The following is a 17,049-nucleotide window of genomic DNA, read 5'->3' as shown; positions in this document are numbered from 1 at the left end:
CCCAAATATCTCATCAGTGTTGAACATATAATTAATCAGTTAAATCAGGCAGAAAAAGAAGATAATGCTGATTATAATTCCTTTGAGAAGTGAACTGATAACAAGATCAATTAATTTGAAAGCAAAATATAGCAGTTGTTGGAAATCTGAAAAAAGAAAATGCTGGAAATACTCAGCAAGTCAGACAGCATCCTTAGAGAGAAACAGAGTTAACATTTTTGGTCAATGATTTGTCCTCAGGACTCAAGAAAGAAAGAAATAATTGATGTTAAGCAAGTGAAATGGGTTTGCGGGGGTGTGAGGGAAGGAAGAACAAAAAAGATCCATGATAAGGTGGAGACCAGGTGTGATTAAATGACGAAAGATTTCATGGTACAAAACCAAATGGGTGAAGTAAATAAACAAATGTTGTGTCTAGATGAGATGTGAATGGTTAGATATCACCCATCCAAATGCAAAGTAAGGGAATGAGGAAAGGAACTGGAATAAAACCGGACCAGCAGTAAAAAAAAAAGAAACAAAATGGAGTTGGAGATTACGATTTAAAATTGTTGAACTCAATTTTGAGTCCAGCTGGCTGTCCAGTGCTGAGTCGAAAGATGAGGTGCTTTTCTTCAAGCATGTGTTGAGCTTCATTGGAACACTATAGCAGGTCAAAGTAGGTACAAGATTGAGAATTGAAATGACAAGCGACTGGAAGCAAAGAGTCATGCTTGTGGACTGAACGGAGGTGTTCTGCAAAGTGAGCACCCAATCTGCATTTAGTTTCCCCAGTATAGATCAGAATACATTGAGAGCAGTGAAAACAGTATTCTGAATGGAAAGAAGTACAAGTATGTCACTGTTTCACTTGGAAGGAGTGTTTAAAACCTTGAATGATTGAGCTCCAGTATGCAGATGATGTTTGTGCATGTACTTGCTCAGAAACTGAACCCGATATCGTTGTTAACTCCTCCTCTGAAGCATATGAGAAAATGGACCATTCACCAAACACCTGGAAAACTAAGGTTCTCTTCCAATGAGCTCCCACAGCACAACACTCCCCGCCCCCCGCTCTCCACCCCCCCCCCCCCCCCCCCCCCCCCCCCCCCCACCCACCCACCCACCCATTGATTAAGATCAATGGCGGTCCTGGGAAACGTGGATCAAGTTCCATATCTTGAGACCCTCCTCTCAACGAAGGCAGACATAGATTACAAAATTCAACTTCGCTTCCAATGTGCTAGCTCAGCCTTTGACTGACTGAAGAAAAGAGTATTTGAGGACTAGGACTTCAAACCTGAGACTAAGGTCATGGTTTACTGGACAGCAGTGATCCCTGTTCTCCTATATGCTTCATAGACTTGGACAACCAACAGCAGGCATCTGAAAGCACTGGAGAAATACCACCAGCAGTATCTTTGTAAGATCCTCTAAATCCATTGGTAAGTCCAACAGCAGCTTCTTCTTCCAAACCAACATACCGAGCATCAAGGTGCTAATCACTCAAAACTAGCTCCGTTGTGCAGGACATGTCATTTGTGTGCCTGACACCAAACTCTGAAGCAACTACTTTACTTGGAGCTCAGCCATGAAATGAGGCTCCCAGTTGCACAGCAGAAACACTCCAGGGATGCCCTCAAAACATCCTTGCTGACTTATGGGAGCCCCTGGCATTGGTCCATCCAAAATGGAGAAGGTTCATTCGGGAAGGCACCATACACATTGAGAGAATCATTGGGAACACATGGAGGAAAAGTCAAGGTGTCAGAGAGAGCACACAAGCCTCCAACAACATATCTACCCAATCCTCTAAGCACCACCTCTCCTGCATGTGGCAGAGTCTGCAGATCGCGCATTGGACTTAACAGTCATTTCAGAACCCATTGAATAGGAGTGGAAACAAATTATCCTTGATCCCAAGGAATGTGTAAGAAGAGGATGGTGAAAAGGGAGGAGTTAAAAAGACAGGTGTGGCATCTCCTGTGCTTGTATGGCAAGGTGCCAGAGGAAAGGGTGGGTGTTTTGGGGGTGACTGTAGAGTGCTCCAGAGAGCAGTCTCTTCAGATTGCTGAAAGGAGAAGGCAGGGGGAGATGTGTTTGTTGTTGGCATACTGCTGGAAGTGATGGAAATGGTGATGGATGTTCCATTGAATATGAAGGTTGGTGGGTAGAATGTGAAAATGGACAGAAGCCAATCATGGTTCTGGGAGGGAGGGGAAGAGATGATGGCAAAAGTGCGTGCAATAGATTGGATGTGGTGGAGGGCCTTGTCAACCATTCTGGGGGGTGTTGGGGGGATTCCTCGGTTGAGGAATATGGAAGACATATCAGAAGTGTTCATGTGGAAGGTAACATCATATGACATGACAGCAATGGAGAAACTGGGAGAATGGAATAGAGGCCTTCCAAGAAGTGGGGTATGAGGAAGTGTAGTCAAGGTAACTGGGAATCTGTGAGCTTGTAGTGAATATTATTTGATAGCCTATCCCTAGAATGGAGACAGAGAAGTCAAGGAAGGGATGTAAAGAGTCCATTCTCTTTACACGTCCACCCCCCACTAGAATGGTCTGAGAGCCCTCTGCCCAACAAATTTTCACCCACCATCACCCTTTGTCTCCTGGCTGACCTTGTTCTGGCAATGAACAATTTACTCTTCAAGTCCACTTCTTCCAAGTAAAAGTTGTTGCTGTGGCAACCTACATGGGCCTAGCTATGCCTATCTTTTTGTGGGATATGTGGAATGTTCCTTGTCCCAGTCCAACTCAGGCTGTTCCCTTAACTCTTTTTCTATTATGTTGATGATTCTCAGTGTCATTTCCTGTTCTCTCCCTGAACTGCAACATTTCATTTACTTTGTTTTCAATTTCCACCCTTCTCCTTCACCTGGTCCATCTCTGAATCTCCCCATCCCTTCCATGATTTCTCTGTCTTCATTTCTGGGGATAGGCTATCAACTAATATTCACTACAAACTCATGGACTCCCACAGCTACCTTGACTGTACTTCCTCACATCCCACTTCCCGTAAGGACTCTATTTCAGTTCTCTCAGTTTCTCCATCTTGTTGCAACTTCCATGCTAGCACTTCTGATTATGCCTTCCTTTTTCCTCAGCCGAGGATTACCCCCGCCAGTGTGGTTGACAGGGCCCTCAGCAATGTCCGATCTATTTTACACACCTCTGCTGTCACCTCTTCCCCCACCCTCCACCCCAACCCCTCCCAGAACTGTGATAGGATTCCACTTGTCCTCATCTTCCACACCATCACACTGTCACAGATCTTCCCTTTTGTTCTTACTTCCTCCTTTCACTTGCACAAAACCTATTATACTTGTATCTTTTCGGAGTTCTGAGGAAGGATCATCAACCAGAAATGTTAACTCTGTTTCTCTCCACAGATGCTGCATGGCCTGCTGAGTATTTCCTGTATTTTCATTTTCAATAAATTAATTATCTTGTAACACCCCTCTGTCCCTTTCATGTTTTATAGGTTTGTATTCTGAGATTTAAGTGGCATAATTTTGTTCCTAACAGCATATTAAAATGAGTAGTTCATGGATGTTTTGAGCATTTTGGATACCAGGCATATGCCAAGTTATATTACATATTTGTTTGGCAGAGAATAGTTGTATTGTACATTTTTCCTTTGACATAAATTTACTTCTTTTAAGACTTGGCTTTTCTTTTAAAAGGTGACGATGAACAAAGTGATTGGTTCTTTGAGGGTGAATCTGGTGGGGCATGTGGTATTGCCGGGATCATTCCCTGGTGGGAGCAAGATGATGCTCTGGAACTGGAGAGTGAACTGCCAGATCCGGTATTTGAAAGCATCTTAACTGGCACCTTCCCTCTCATGTCGCAAACAGCCCAGAGAGGTCAGTACCATTTTGCTTCCAGTTGCAGGTGTGAAGTTATTAAATAATTTTACTTGTTTGCTTGACAGGCGAGTTACCAGTGGTTCTGAACTGTGAAGCGTTAGACTGTCAGTTTTAGGATATTGGATATGTGTTAACTTGGGACTTTTTTTTTTCTTTTCATGCCTTTGCCAAGTGTATAATTCCTTTAGGAAGAAAATAGATTGAGTAGATTTGCTAGAATCAATAGATGGAAGCAAGATAAAAAGTGACTTATGTACAAAGAGAAGAGGAAGATGCTTTCTTAACATATTCCAAACCTTGCATGTCGTTATTTAATACTAATTGTATATTTTGTTAAAATAGTTAATGCTTTATTGTTTACAAATGCATATTAATTTATCAGAACATGTTTTCAGCTTGTGTACTAGTTAAACCCTTTTTTGTGTCTGAGCCCATTTTTTACTTAAGTTCTTACACTTGCTGCATAACATTTAGCCCTTTGACTTAAACTTTTTGTAGTTTTCCACCTATAGTAGAATTCTGTGTATGTAATAGAGTGAATGAATAAAATTTCTATGATAAAACTGACATATAAGAAAAGAAAGAACTTGTGTTTATATAATGCCTTTCATGACCTCAGGGCATCCCAAAGTGCTTTACAGCCAATGAAGAATTTTTGAAGTGTAATCATTGTTACAATACACTCCAGAGGGCTGTGGATACTCAGTAGTTGAGTCTATCAAAGACAGAGATCAATAGGTTTTTGGATACCAAGGAAATTAATGGATATGGGGATAATGTGTGAAGGTGGAGTTGGGGTAGAAGATCAGTCATGATTATACTAAAACCCAGAGCTTGTCCAAAGGGCAAAATGGCCTATTTCTGTTCCTATTTCTTATAATGTAGGAATTGCGGCAGCCAATTTGCGCACCATAAGGTCCCACAAACAGCAATGTGATAATGACTAGATAATCTAGTTGAGGGACAAATGCTGGCCAGGATATCAGGGAGAACCCTACTCCCTGCCACGGGAGCTTTGACGTCCACCTGAGAGGAGGTTAATCCAAAAAATGGATCCTCCAGCAATGCAGCAATCTCTCAGTACTGCACTGGAGTGGAATTTTGGTGCTCACAGTCTGAATTTTATGCTCCCTCACTGGCGGAACCATCAAATTGCAGGGATGGGATTCCCTCCAGGTTCCCACCAGCCCTGGCCATACAGCAGTTTTATGCTGGAGCGGGCAAGGCCTCGGTTGGGAAGCTCACCCTTGCCCCACTTGAGGCCCTTAAGTGACCAATTAATGACCACTTAAGGGGTCTGCCCAGCCTTACTTTTCAGGTTGGTGGAACTGTTGGGTGTCTGTGGGGGAAACCAAAAGTAAAGCAAAAATTAGATCTCGGGTGGGAAGGTATGGGGGATGGGTGTGCACTTTCATTAGAAGCCTCCTTCTGACTGGGAGTGCATGCCATTTAAGGCCCAGTGATCTCCAGACCTCCTTTCCTACCCGCCCCCCTCCAGACCCCAGTCGCCCCCTCGTGACCTTCCAACCAACCCCCCTCCTCCTCTTCAGTCCACTGCAGCACTGTCAGATTGTTGGCAGCCCTCTAAGGCAGGACTGCTGCCCCTCACTGGTGGAAGTTCAGCCTTAGAGAGCTGCTGCATATCAACACTCATTGGAGTGTAAATTGGCTGTGGAGTTGTTGGAGCTGGCCGTCATGAGTTACCCACCGACCTTTGGATGGTGGGAGCTGACCTCCAGCCATCTGAAAAATTTAGGCCAAGTCCCTAGAGTGACTTTAAACCACAACCTATTGCCTTCAAGGTGAGAATGGTTCCCACTGACCCACAGCTGACACATTATATACAGTTGGATTTGTATTTATTATGGACAATGACTAAACTTACATGAAGTGGTTATTGTAAATCTTCAAATGGGGAAAATTTACAGAATAAAATACAGAAAAGAACTGTAATATTTAGGTCTTGGAAAATAGAGCCTGAGATGAAGAGCAAATTGAGATGAGGTAAAAATGTGTCATCAAGTATTTGATTAAAATCTATATTTCTACCAAATAGCCACCTACAAAAATAATTCAGAATATTTTATGTTCAAATTTGTGGACTGTGGAACACTGGAACATTTATTAACTTGGCTTTCATGGAATAAATTTTAAAATTATTTCTGATGTCTTTGATTTTGGTGCCAAGATGTGATTGCAATTCTCAAAGGGTTAATATGTTTCCTTCTCCTACCAAATCAAGATATTATTATTCTATAAAAACTAACAATTATATTTGCCAATTACTTTTTGCCTGACTGGCAGTGTTTTAAAGGGTTGAGGTCAAAGTGCACCCCATGCCCCTTTTAACTGAAATAGCTGTCAAATAGGTCATATCAAAATCTCTTAAACTACTGCTTGTTTGATAGGTTTCCAAGCAAGACTCACTCGACTGTCTGGAATGGCAAATAGAAATGGCAGAAAGGGACCCAGGAAGATTTCTACAAAGGTAAGCGTATTTATTCTTTCTCTTTGTCCTGTGTAGCTGTTATGATAGCTTAAACTAGTACCTTACTGAAGTTAGGTGGTGGAGATGTTATAAAGACCTTGGCCTGTGACCTCTGCCCTTTCTGGCCATGGTTCAGGTGGCCATCTATCTCTTGATCCCTTTCCCACCTCTTTTCTGTCTCGCTTCATTGCGAGCCTGAGCATAGCTGGGATTTGTAGCCTATTTTCCAGTCTTATTGCAATCTCACAGTGGTGTTTTATAGGAGCCATTACAACTGATGGATTAGTTCTCATGGTATTTATGACATATGACGTACCCATGGTGTTACCAGCAAAGGGCAGGAAGAAAGGGAAAAAATACTACTGATTCCTCCTCCAAAACCTGAAAGGTGTTGAGCTTTAAATCATATTGTGGAAGGTGTGCATATACACACTGCTGAGTTTCTTTATTTTTGGTCACTGGCAATGTATTCGAAAATTGTTCTAAAGGACAGAGAACCTACATCCTATTGTGAACAGTTGTTGGTGAGAGAAATAACTAGCTGGTATGGTGTGATGAACTATGTCAGATGTGTTTAACTCCGAATGGATTATTTAATATTCTTGGCTTCAGGTACATATGCCATTTAAATTAAGAGCAGAGGAATAGGGGTAAAAGGAATATTAATTTTAATTCACATATACTGTCCCATTAATTTTTTAAAAAGCTGCTGGTTTGTCTTTGTATGATACTAGCAAAGTCCAAAATTAAATTAACAAGTTAGAAACTATTGTCTTTTTTTTGAATGTTTCATGAATTAATATGGATTAAGTATTTTTTGTTGTTTTGGTATGCTTTCATGGCCACGCATGCCAAAGTAGTATGCATTTTTATTGCCTCAGTAGAAAATATGCTGGGAAACACTGGATGCATTAATAGCTTTAATTAATTACAATGTTTTACCAAAAAATTCACATAATATGTGCTGCCAGATGTCCTTTCATTTTGAGTGTCATAAAAGTTTTCTCAATTATCTCTTTTCCTTTGCCCTAATATATTCAATTTTATTTTGAAAGTTTTAATTTTTGAGCACATTTAGTCATGGGAAGCAGTGATACACAATTTAAGAAAACTGCTTTGAATCTGAATTTAGCTAATTTGGTTTCAATTCTATTTACTTCAAAATTAGAAAAACAGAAGCCTAAATATTCTCACCTTGCTTTATTTGGTTGCAGAAATGAAATGACACCTTAAACCTCACAGAATTAAAACAGAAAATTGTTCAACTGTATCAGTAAATGGATTTGAGATTATGGGTATGAGTAGGGTATCTAGCGCCAAAGTCTTGTCACAGAATTAGATGTCAAAAATCTTCTTCAGTTTTAGATATATGGTTCACAGCCACTGGGTATGATTAATACGTACAATCTAAATCATTGAAAGTTCCTCTGTTCTTTTCGTAAAATACAATAGAGCACAAATCACTTAAACCATGGGAGGATAACAATTGGAAAATAATGCATCTTCCCTACCAATGAATTGTCAGTTATATCTAATTTAACCAAAATCAATTCATCTTTCTTGCATTAGATGAAACTACTTGCAATAAATCTTCACCTAATCTTTGATCCATTTTTTTGATACATCTCCAACACTTTATTTTCAAGCCTGCAATCCTGCATTTTAAATCTATGGAAATACATAGAAATCTTTTTTTCCCACCCTTCAGAAGCTAATGTTAGTTTGCAAGTCCAGGACTATTTAGCATTTAATTTCCCCTATTTGTCCTGCTTTTGTCTTTTTTGTTTCTGTTTTTAATTTCCTTGCGACTATCTTCTACATTATTTTTCTCTCTGCTTTTTTTCTATTTGCTTTTGCCTCCAATTCTTGATTTTTTTTTTCCTTTTAGTGTCTTCCTGTGATTTATTTTTGCCTTGTAATCTAACTTTCTTTAATTCTTTCTCCTTACCTCGTCTATTCCCACAGGAACTGTCAGTCATCCTATGGTCAAAACGATGAGATTAACTGCATTATGTACAACTGTTGTCATTGTTTCATTGGCCAATAAGTGACTGGTCTATAGTGATTTGAGGTGACTATAGCAGTTAACAGTTATTAGCTTATTGACCAAACTTACTTCCAAGTTACAGCACAGAATCTTGAGTCATTAGTGTTACTAGGATCATTATTGTAACTATTTTGTCGGCAGGCAGATCCTGTATCACTTGAGCTACCCAAGGTGTTACAATTCAGTTTTTACTGCTTTGCTATTCTCTTTTTCTGCCTTTTTGACTTTTTTCAAAGATGTGATCATTCTTGTTTATCTTGTTTCCTTATGTTGTTTCTGTATTTCTTTTAAATTATGGTTCTGGGGAGATTTAAATTTGTTTTCTGATAATTGCACAATGGTCCAAACTGAGTGAGGTTAGATTCCAAGTTCTGAATGCCCGGTTTATCTACAACTCAGTTGTAATATTTATTTTCTGTAAATCAAAACACAACTATTTATAAAATTATGATAGATTTTGGCAGTGTAGATAGGGGAAACATGTTTTTGTTGGCAGGAGGGTCAGTAACCAGATGATACAGATTTAAGATAATTGGCAAAAGAACCAGGTGGAGCTGAGGATTTTTTCTATGCAGTAAATTGCTGTGAGCTGGAATTCTCTTCCTAAAGGGTGATGGAGCAGATTCAATTGTAACTTTCAAAAGGGAATCATATATGTGCTTGAAAAGGGAAGGATTGCAGGGCTATAGGGAATAAGCAAGGGAGTGTGACATGAATTAGATATCTCTTACAAAGAGCTGGCACAGGCCTGATGGGCAGAATGGCCTGCTGTTATCTAATTTTATGGATCGGAATGATACAGAGCACAAATGGAGGCCCAAATCACCTCTGATGCACTTTGAAAGAGCTACCTAATTGGTCCTAATCCCTGGCTCTTGTCTCCGTGGCACTGTAAATATATTTCCTTCAGCTATGTGTACAGTTTTTTTTAAAGTTGCCATTGCATGTGCTTCCACCATCTTTACAGGCTATGAATCCTGGGGCACAAAAATATACTCATATTTCTTTTTCCCCTCATTTCCTCTAGTTCTTTTGTCAATCATCTTAAATCTGTGTTACCAATTCTTTTAGTATTTTAATCAGTTTCTCCTTATTTGCTCTGTCAAATCCATTCATGATTTCAGACATTTCTATCAAATCTCCCCTTGATCTTCCCTGACCTAAGCAGGACAACCCCAGCTTCTCTAGTGTCACCATTGAACTGAACTCCCTCATCCCTGGTACCATTCTAGTAAATGTTCTGTATTTTATCGAAAGCTTTGACATTCTAAAGTGTGGTGCCCAGAAGTGAACAAAATGCTCCAACTGAGGCCTGACCAGTATTTTGTAAAGGTTTTGTTAATCTATTATTAAAGCCATTGTTCTCTTGTGCTTTTTAAAAGCAAATTCAACTTGGTCTGCCACATTCAAAGATTTTGTATATACACCCCTAAGCTCTCTAATCTTGCTCCCTTTTAGAATTGTACATTTAGTTTATTGTACCTCTCCCCATTTTTCTTCCAAAATGTATCACTTCACCTCTCTCTGTAAAATTTCATCTGCTGCATGTCTGTCTTTTTCATCAGTCTGCTTCAGACTTCTTGAAGAGAGTTACAACCTCCCTTATTATTTTCTACATTTCTGAATTTTGTGTCATGCAGACTTTGAAATTATGTCCTGTACACCCAAGAACGGGTCATTGATATTGATCAAAAAGAGCACTGGTCCTAATACAGACTCCTGGGGAACAATGCTATGTACTTAAGTTTGATAAACAGCCATTCACCACTACGCTCAGCTTTTTGTTCATTAGCTAATTTTGTATGCACACTGACACTGTCTGTTAATCCAAGCTTGTCCAACCTTTTCACGTGGGGGGCCACATTTCAATTTTTGTCACACACCAGGGTAGGGGGAGGGGTGAAGTGCAAATTTTGGAAAGATAAGGTTTGGCACAACATTAAACATGAATTTAACAAAAAACAACTTGCTGATCAAAAAATTCGCAACAATAAATTGATATTTTTAAAAAATGAGCAATAAATAAAGATAACCATTAGAATGTGGAAGGGTGGAAAGTGTGTGTGTCCAGCTCGCTCCCAGTCTCAGGGTGCTCACTCACACACCCTCACCCCCTTGAAAGTGGTAAGACCAGCTGTTGGTGTGTGGAGGTGAGAGTGAATGAGAACCCTGAAACTGGGAGTGAGCCAGACGCACACACCTCCCTCCCTCTTTCTCATCCTGCCCTCCCTCCCTCTCCCACATACGTGCACACACCCTATGCCTCTCTCCCCTGCACAGACGCACACTCACCCCTCTCCTGCATAAGTGCCCTTCTCCCGCACACATGCACACTTGCCCTTCCCCTGCACACATGCGCACACGCCCCTCTCCCGCGCACACGCCCCTTTCCCGCACACACATTCTCACCCCCCTCCCACACATATGCGAACTTTAATTTTGCTAACAAGTCTATTATGTGGTACTTTTATAAACACTTTTTTGAAAATCTATATGCAGAATATTAAATGCACCACCCTCATGCATCCTCATCTTTATTTCATCAAAGAACTAGATCATGATAGTTAAACACAATTTGCGTTTAACAAACCTATGCTGACTTTCATTAATTAGCTCATACTTTTCTAAGTTACAATTAATTGTGTCTCTAAAAGTCTGCCCAGTGATGTTAGGCTGACTGATATGCAGTGCAAGGTTTATCTCGCTCCGCTTCTTGAACAGGAGTGAAACATTTTCAATTCTCTAGTTCTCTGCACCACATCCCTATCCAAGGAGAAGTGGAAGCCTGTGCACATAATTTTCACCTTACCTCTGTAAACTAGGATGCATCCATTTGTGCCAGGCGCCTTTTTTCTATTTTGAGTAATGCCAGCCTTTTGAGCATCTCCTCTTAACTATTTTTATCCTATTCAATATTACTACTATCTCCTCCTTGACTGCTACATTAGCAGCAGCCTCTTTTCTAATGAAGACAAAAGCAAAGTACTCATTTAATTCCTTAGTTATGCTTTTTGGTCCCTAATTGACTGCACCCTTTCTTTGATTGTTTTTGAGTTCCCTTTTATGTTAGGCTGTAGTCTATTTTCTATGTCTCTCTTCTTCCCTCTTTTTGAACTTTTCTGCACTTCTTGTATTAATTTTGCTTCGCTCCTATATTATCAACCTTACATTTGTCATAAGCCTCCTTTTTTGTTTCATTTTATTCTCTAAACCTTTAACTGTCCGGGGAACCCTAGTTTTAGATGCCTTTCCTTTCCCCCTCATGAGAATGTGTGTTCTCTGTAACCAAATATTTCCTCTTTGAAGGCCTCCCATTGTTTGATCACTGTTATGGCACAGCTGATGGTAAATGCTGAGTTTTTCAAATCCTAGAGGGAAACTTGAAACAACTGCCACAACTTGTTTTGCAATTTGTATAAATTTCGAAATGTGTGCCTTGAATTTAGTAGTAATAAGACCATCAAGTCTTATAGGTTTTTACCAAACTAGATTAAACATTTATTAATAAGATAAATGATTTTAAGTACATACATATGTCTACAACTTACAACTATAATAATTTCTAAATCCTCTACTTAATCTGACTCCCAGTTACACTTTTGTTAAGGCAACAATAAGGCACATAGGGCAGAATATTATGCTCAATGTGCGCCGCGAGCGTAAAATAACATGATATTTCGTTCAGCGAGCGCGCGCCAGAGTCGGCTGCATGCCCACTGATAATTAAAAGGCCTATTAAGGCCATTAACAATATAATTAAATTCAAATCTACGCTGCCTGTCCAACCTTATGGTTGGCAGGTAGGCGAAAAGGCCATGCGGCCTTTACATATTTTAGGAAACCTCATCCATGAGCGGGATGAGGTTTCCTAAAGCAAATAAACATTAAATAACCGTTAAATAAACGTTAAATAAAAACTTTTTTTTGGAATTAAAAACATGTCCCATCTAATGTCACATGAGGGGACATGTTTTATTAAATTTTTACTGTCTTTATTAATTTTTTAAACAGCGCTTCAATCTCCCCCAGGGAGAGTGAAGCGCTCTTTCTCGCGCATGCGCGAACTGCATGCGATGCCTGGCTCACCCCCCCGTCCCCCCCAGCCCACACAGGCAGCGCTCAGCGCGCCGGCCTGCCCGCGTGAAATCGTGGTGCGGAGTCGATCACGGGCAGTGGTCAGCTTCCCGCCCGCCCCCACTGAGCACCCCCGCCAAAGGCAAAATTCTGCCCATAGATATTAAAAGAGCCAGGCAAAGGAATATGACACCCTGATAATCCAGTTCAAAGTGAGTTTCCTTAAACTCAGCTCATTGTAGACAGCAGCTTGAGGCATAGATTCTGAAGGCATTTCACACTTGTTGGATCTTAAAATGCCTACCCTTAAACACAGCCTTTATACATATTTTCCCCTTTGAATACAAATTCCCATTGTTTCACTATGTCTTTGAACTTCACCTTTCTGATAATTAAAGTCTCTCATTGTACTAAGTTTTACCAGTAATTTTTGGGAAAAATAAATGCACTGTTTCTGAATTTCACCTTGTTAGGTAACACATTTCACTCCCTCTTTTGAAAGCCATCTAGCCTGGTTTATTTAAAATGCAAATGTTCCCTTGACACATATGTCTACCTACTTAACATTTCAAACCTAGCTCATTTTCTACCACATCAAAGCCTTCAGACCAGCTGCCCTTGATCCAATTAAGACACACACACACACATAGACACAGATACTACTATTTTGCAATAAATTGCAATAACATTATGAGAATTATTATATTTTCCTGCCATCACTGTTTTTCCTACCCATTTTTGATTCCAGTCTGATCCCTTTTTAACTCACTAAAATTAACACTCCTTCAGTTCATTTGTTCATTGTCCTTTTGTGTAACTATTTTAAACCTGATATTATGATCACTGTTCCCTAATGCCCACCAACTAAAACATTTCCACTTGCCCCGTTTCATTCTCCATAACTACATCCAACACTGATCCTTTCCTTCGATCAACCAAGTGTTGGACATTCCAAGAATTCCTCCCCCCTTTGCTAATTATGCTGTTATTATCTCAGTCTGCATTGCAATAATTGAAGTGTACCATTATGGACTAAAGAAGAAGCAGCATTAGCAAAAATAAGGTTACATTGTTTTGTTGTTATGTAAAATAAGCTACGTCAAATATTGGGTGTTGAGTGTTAAGTGATGAATTTTTGAAAAAAAGTTGCAAATTTGGTAGCACTTTGCAAAAGCACATAATGAATGCTGCAAGTGTTGAACGATTCAAACAAAAAGAAACTGAATAATATTTGACAATTCATTATATATCCTGGAAACTGTTGGTTTCTGATATATTTTGAAATGGACAAAATTAATATACACTACATACCCAACTTTGAAAGCAAGAGGAGATTCACTATTCCAAAGGATTATTGAAAATAATAAATTATGGATGGTGTAACAGCATCTATAGTTTTAATTGATAACAGTGTAGTAACTTGTTGATTCATTGATTGTTTGAATCCCTGATTGCTTTGAGATATCCACTTCTTCCTGTGAGCTTTGACTTTTCACCTTATTGTCACCTTTATTTATAACAAAATACTAATTGCAGCTAATCACTTTCTTGCAGATAGCTTAGATGATGATCCTTTTTAGGAGACTAGAGTTATTATCTCAAAAAGGCATAAAGGTTGCAAAACCCAACACAGTAGACTTCGTTGGCTGAATGGTATTTTTACAAATTAATTCCTGACACAGTCTACTTTTCCTGAATTAACTGTGATTTGACCTTTTCATGATTCAGTATACTGGTTCCAAGTTGCAACAGGTAGGATGTGTAAATTAAGGTTTAACCAAGTGGAGTAAATGCTGTAAATAAACAAATTAAAAATTGTGCACATTCAGTAGTTTACAACTAAATATGACATTTGTTTTGCATTAAAATTAAACTGAAATACTTTCATTTTTTAAATGTTTTTAATGTTTGATGTTTCAACTCATATCATTGTTCCCAGTAAAAGAGTTGACCCTGATGTGGGCAACAGTGGCTAGACCAGCATTTATTGCCCATCCCTAATTGACCTTGAGAAGGTGGTGGTGAGCTGCCGTCTTCAACCGCTGCAGTCCATGTGTTGTAGGAACACCTACAACGCTGTTAGAAAGGGAGTTTCAGGATTTTGACTTTGCGACGGTGATATAGTTCCAAGTCAATATGGTATGTGGCTTGGAGGGAATATTGAAGTTGGTGGTGTTCCTATGCACCTGCTGCCCTTGTCCTTCTAGCTGGTAGAGATTGCAGATTTGGTAAGTGCTGTCGAAGGAGCCTTGGCGAGTTGTTCCAGTGCATCTTGTAGATGATACACACTGCTGCCACTGTGCGTCAGTGGTGAAGGGAATGAATGTTGAAGGTGGTGGATGGGGTACCGATCAAGCGGGTTGCTTTGTCCTGAATGGTGTTGAGCTTCTTGAGTGTTGTTGGAGTTGCAGTCATTCAGACAAGCAGAGAGTGCTCCATCACAATCCTGACTTGTGCCTTGTGGAATTGCTTTAGGGAATTAAGCAGTGAGTTACTCACCTCAGAACTCCCAGCCTCTGACCTGCTCATGTAGCCACTGTATTTATTGGCTGGTCCAGTTTAGTTTCTGGCCAATGGTAACCCTCAAGATGTTTGACAGTGGGGGATTCAGCAATGATAATGCTACTGAATATCATGAGGAGATGTTAGATTCTTTCTTGTTGGAGATGGTTATTGCCTGGCAATTATGTGGCTCGAATGCCATTTGCCACTTATCCAAGCTTGAATATTGTCCAGGTCTTGCTGCGTATAGACACAGACTGCTTCAATATCTGAGGAGTTGCAAACGGTGCTGAACATTGTGCAATCATCAGTGGACATCCACACTTCTATGATGAAAGGAACATAATTGAGAAGCAGCTGAAGATGGTTGGGCCTAAGACACTACCCCGAGGAACTCCTGCCAATATGTCCTGGGGCTGAGATGATTGATCTCCAACAACAACAGCCATCTTCCTTTGTGCCAGCTATGACTCCAGCCAGTGGAGTGTTTCCCCCATACTTCCCATTGACTTCAGTTTTGCTAGGGCTCCTTGATGCCACACTCGGTCAGCTGCAAATTTGATGTCAAGGGCAGTGACTCTCACCTCATCTAGTTCAGCTCTTTTGTCCTTTTTTGGAACAAGGCTGCAATGAGGTCAGGAGCTGAGTGGCCCTGGCAGAACCCAAACTAAGCATCAGTGAGCAGGTTATTGCTGAGTAAGTACTGCTTGATAGCATTGTTAATGACATCTTCCATCACTTTACTGATGATCGAGAATAGATTGATGGGGCGATAATTGGCTGGGTTGGATTTGTCCTGCCTTTTGTGGACAGGACACACCTGGGAAATTCTCCACATTGCCGGGGTAGATGCCATTGTTGTAGCTGTACTGGAACAGCTTGGCTAGGGGCACAGCTAGTTCTGGAGCACAAGTCTTCGGTACTATTGCCAGAATGTTAACAGGGCTCATGGCCTTTGCAGCATCCAGTGCTTTCAGCCGTTTCTTGATATCACATGGGAGTGAATCAAATTGCCTGAAGTCAGGCAACTGTGATGCTGGGGACCTCCGGAGGAGACCAAGATGGATCATTCACCTGGCACTTCTGGATGAAGATGGTTGCAAATGCTTCAGCCTTGTCTTTTGCACTGATGTGCTGGGCTACCCCTTCGTTGAAGATGGGGATATTTGTAGATTCTCCTTCCATTGTTTAATTGTCCACCACCATTCACGACCGGATGTGGCAGGACTGCTGAGCTTAGATCTGATCCAATGGTTGTGGAATTGCTTAGCTCTGTCTATTGCATGCTGCTACTGCTGTTTGGTGTGCAAGTAAGTCCTGTGTTGTAGCTTCACCAGGTTGACATCTTATTTTTAGGCGTGCCTGGTGTGCTGCTCCCGGCATGCACTCCTGCATTCTTCATTGAACTGGAGTTGAACCCCCAGTTTGATAGTAATGATAGAGTGGGCGATAAGCCAGGCCATGTGGTTACAGATTGTGGTCAAATACAACTGTACTGCTGCTGATGGCTCACAGCGCATCACGGATGCCCAGTTTTGAGCTGCTAGATCTATGCAAAATCTATCCCATTTAGCATGGTGGTAGTGCCACATAACATGATGGAGAGCATCCTCAACATGAAGGCGGGACTTTGTTTCCACAAGTACTGTGTGGTGGTCACTCCTACCAATGTTATCATGGAGAGATGCTTCTGCGGCAAGTAGATTGATAATGACAAGGTCAAGTTGGTTTTTCCTTGTTGGTTCGCTCACCACCTCCCGCAGCCCCAGTCTAGCAGCTATGTCCTTTCGGACTCGGCCAGCTTGGTCAGTAGTGGTGCTACAGAGACAGTGAAGTCCCCCAACCAGAGTACATTCTGTGCCCTTGCCATCCTCAGTGTTTCTTCCAGTTAGTGTTCAACATGGAGGAGTAGTGAATCACCAGGTGAGGGGGGAGATCTGTAGGTGGTAATCAGCAGAAGATTTCCTGCTTGTTTTACCTGATGCCATGAGACTTCATGGGGTTTGGAGTTGATGTTGAGGACTGCCAGAGTAATTCCCTCCTGACTATACCACTCTTCAGCCACCTCAGGGATGTTGA

At 40.7% G+C, this 17,049-nt stretch overlaps 1 protein-coding gene across 10 annotated transcripts in view; it reads left to right on the top strand.

Moving 5' to 3' along the window:
- Positions 1 to 17,049, top strand: part of LOC121290006 (G patch domain-containing protein 2-like) — a 287,430-nt gene that overhangs the window by 35,009 nt on the left and 235,372 nt on the right. For all 10 annotated transcript variants that reach the window (XM_041210147.1, XM_041210129.1, XM_041210139.1 and 7 more), the window contains 2 exons: positions 3,674 to 3,856; positions 6,268 to 6,347. In XM_041210147.1, the coding sequence (XP_041066081.1) occupies positions 3,674 to 3,856; positions 6,268 to 6,347 (263 nt within the window). The remainder of the gene's footprint in view (positions 1 to 3,673; positions 3,857 to 6,267; positions 6,348 to 17,049) is intronic.

This window comes from Carcharodon carcharias, chromosome 2 (genome assembly GCF_017639515.1).
Source record: "Carcharodon carcharias isolate sCarCar2 chromosome 2, sCarCar2.pri, whole genome shotgun sequence".
Classification (NCBI taxonomy): domain Eukaryota; kingdom Metazoa; phylum Chordata; class Chondrichthyes; order Lamniformes; family Lamnidae; genus Carcharodon; species Carcharodon carcharias.
Note: the sequence above shows the minus strand (reverse complement) of the source record. Positions and strands in the feature narration are given on the sequence as shown.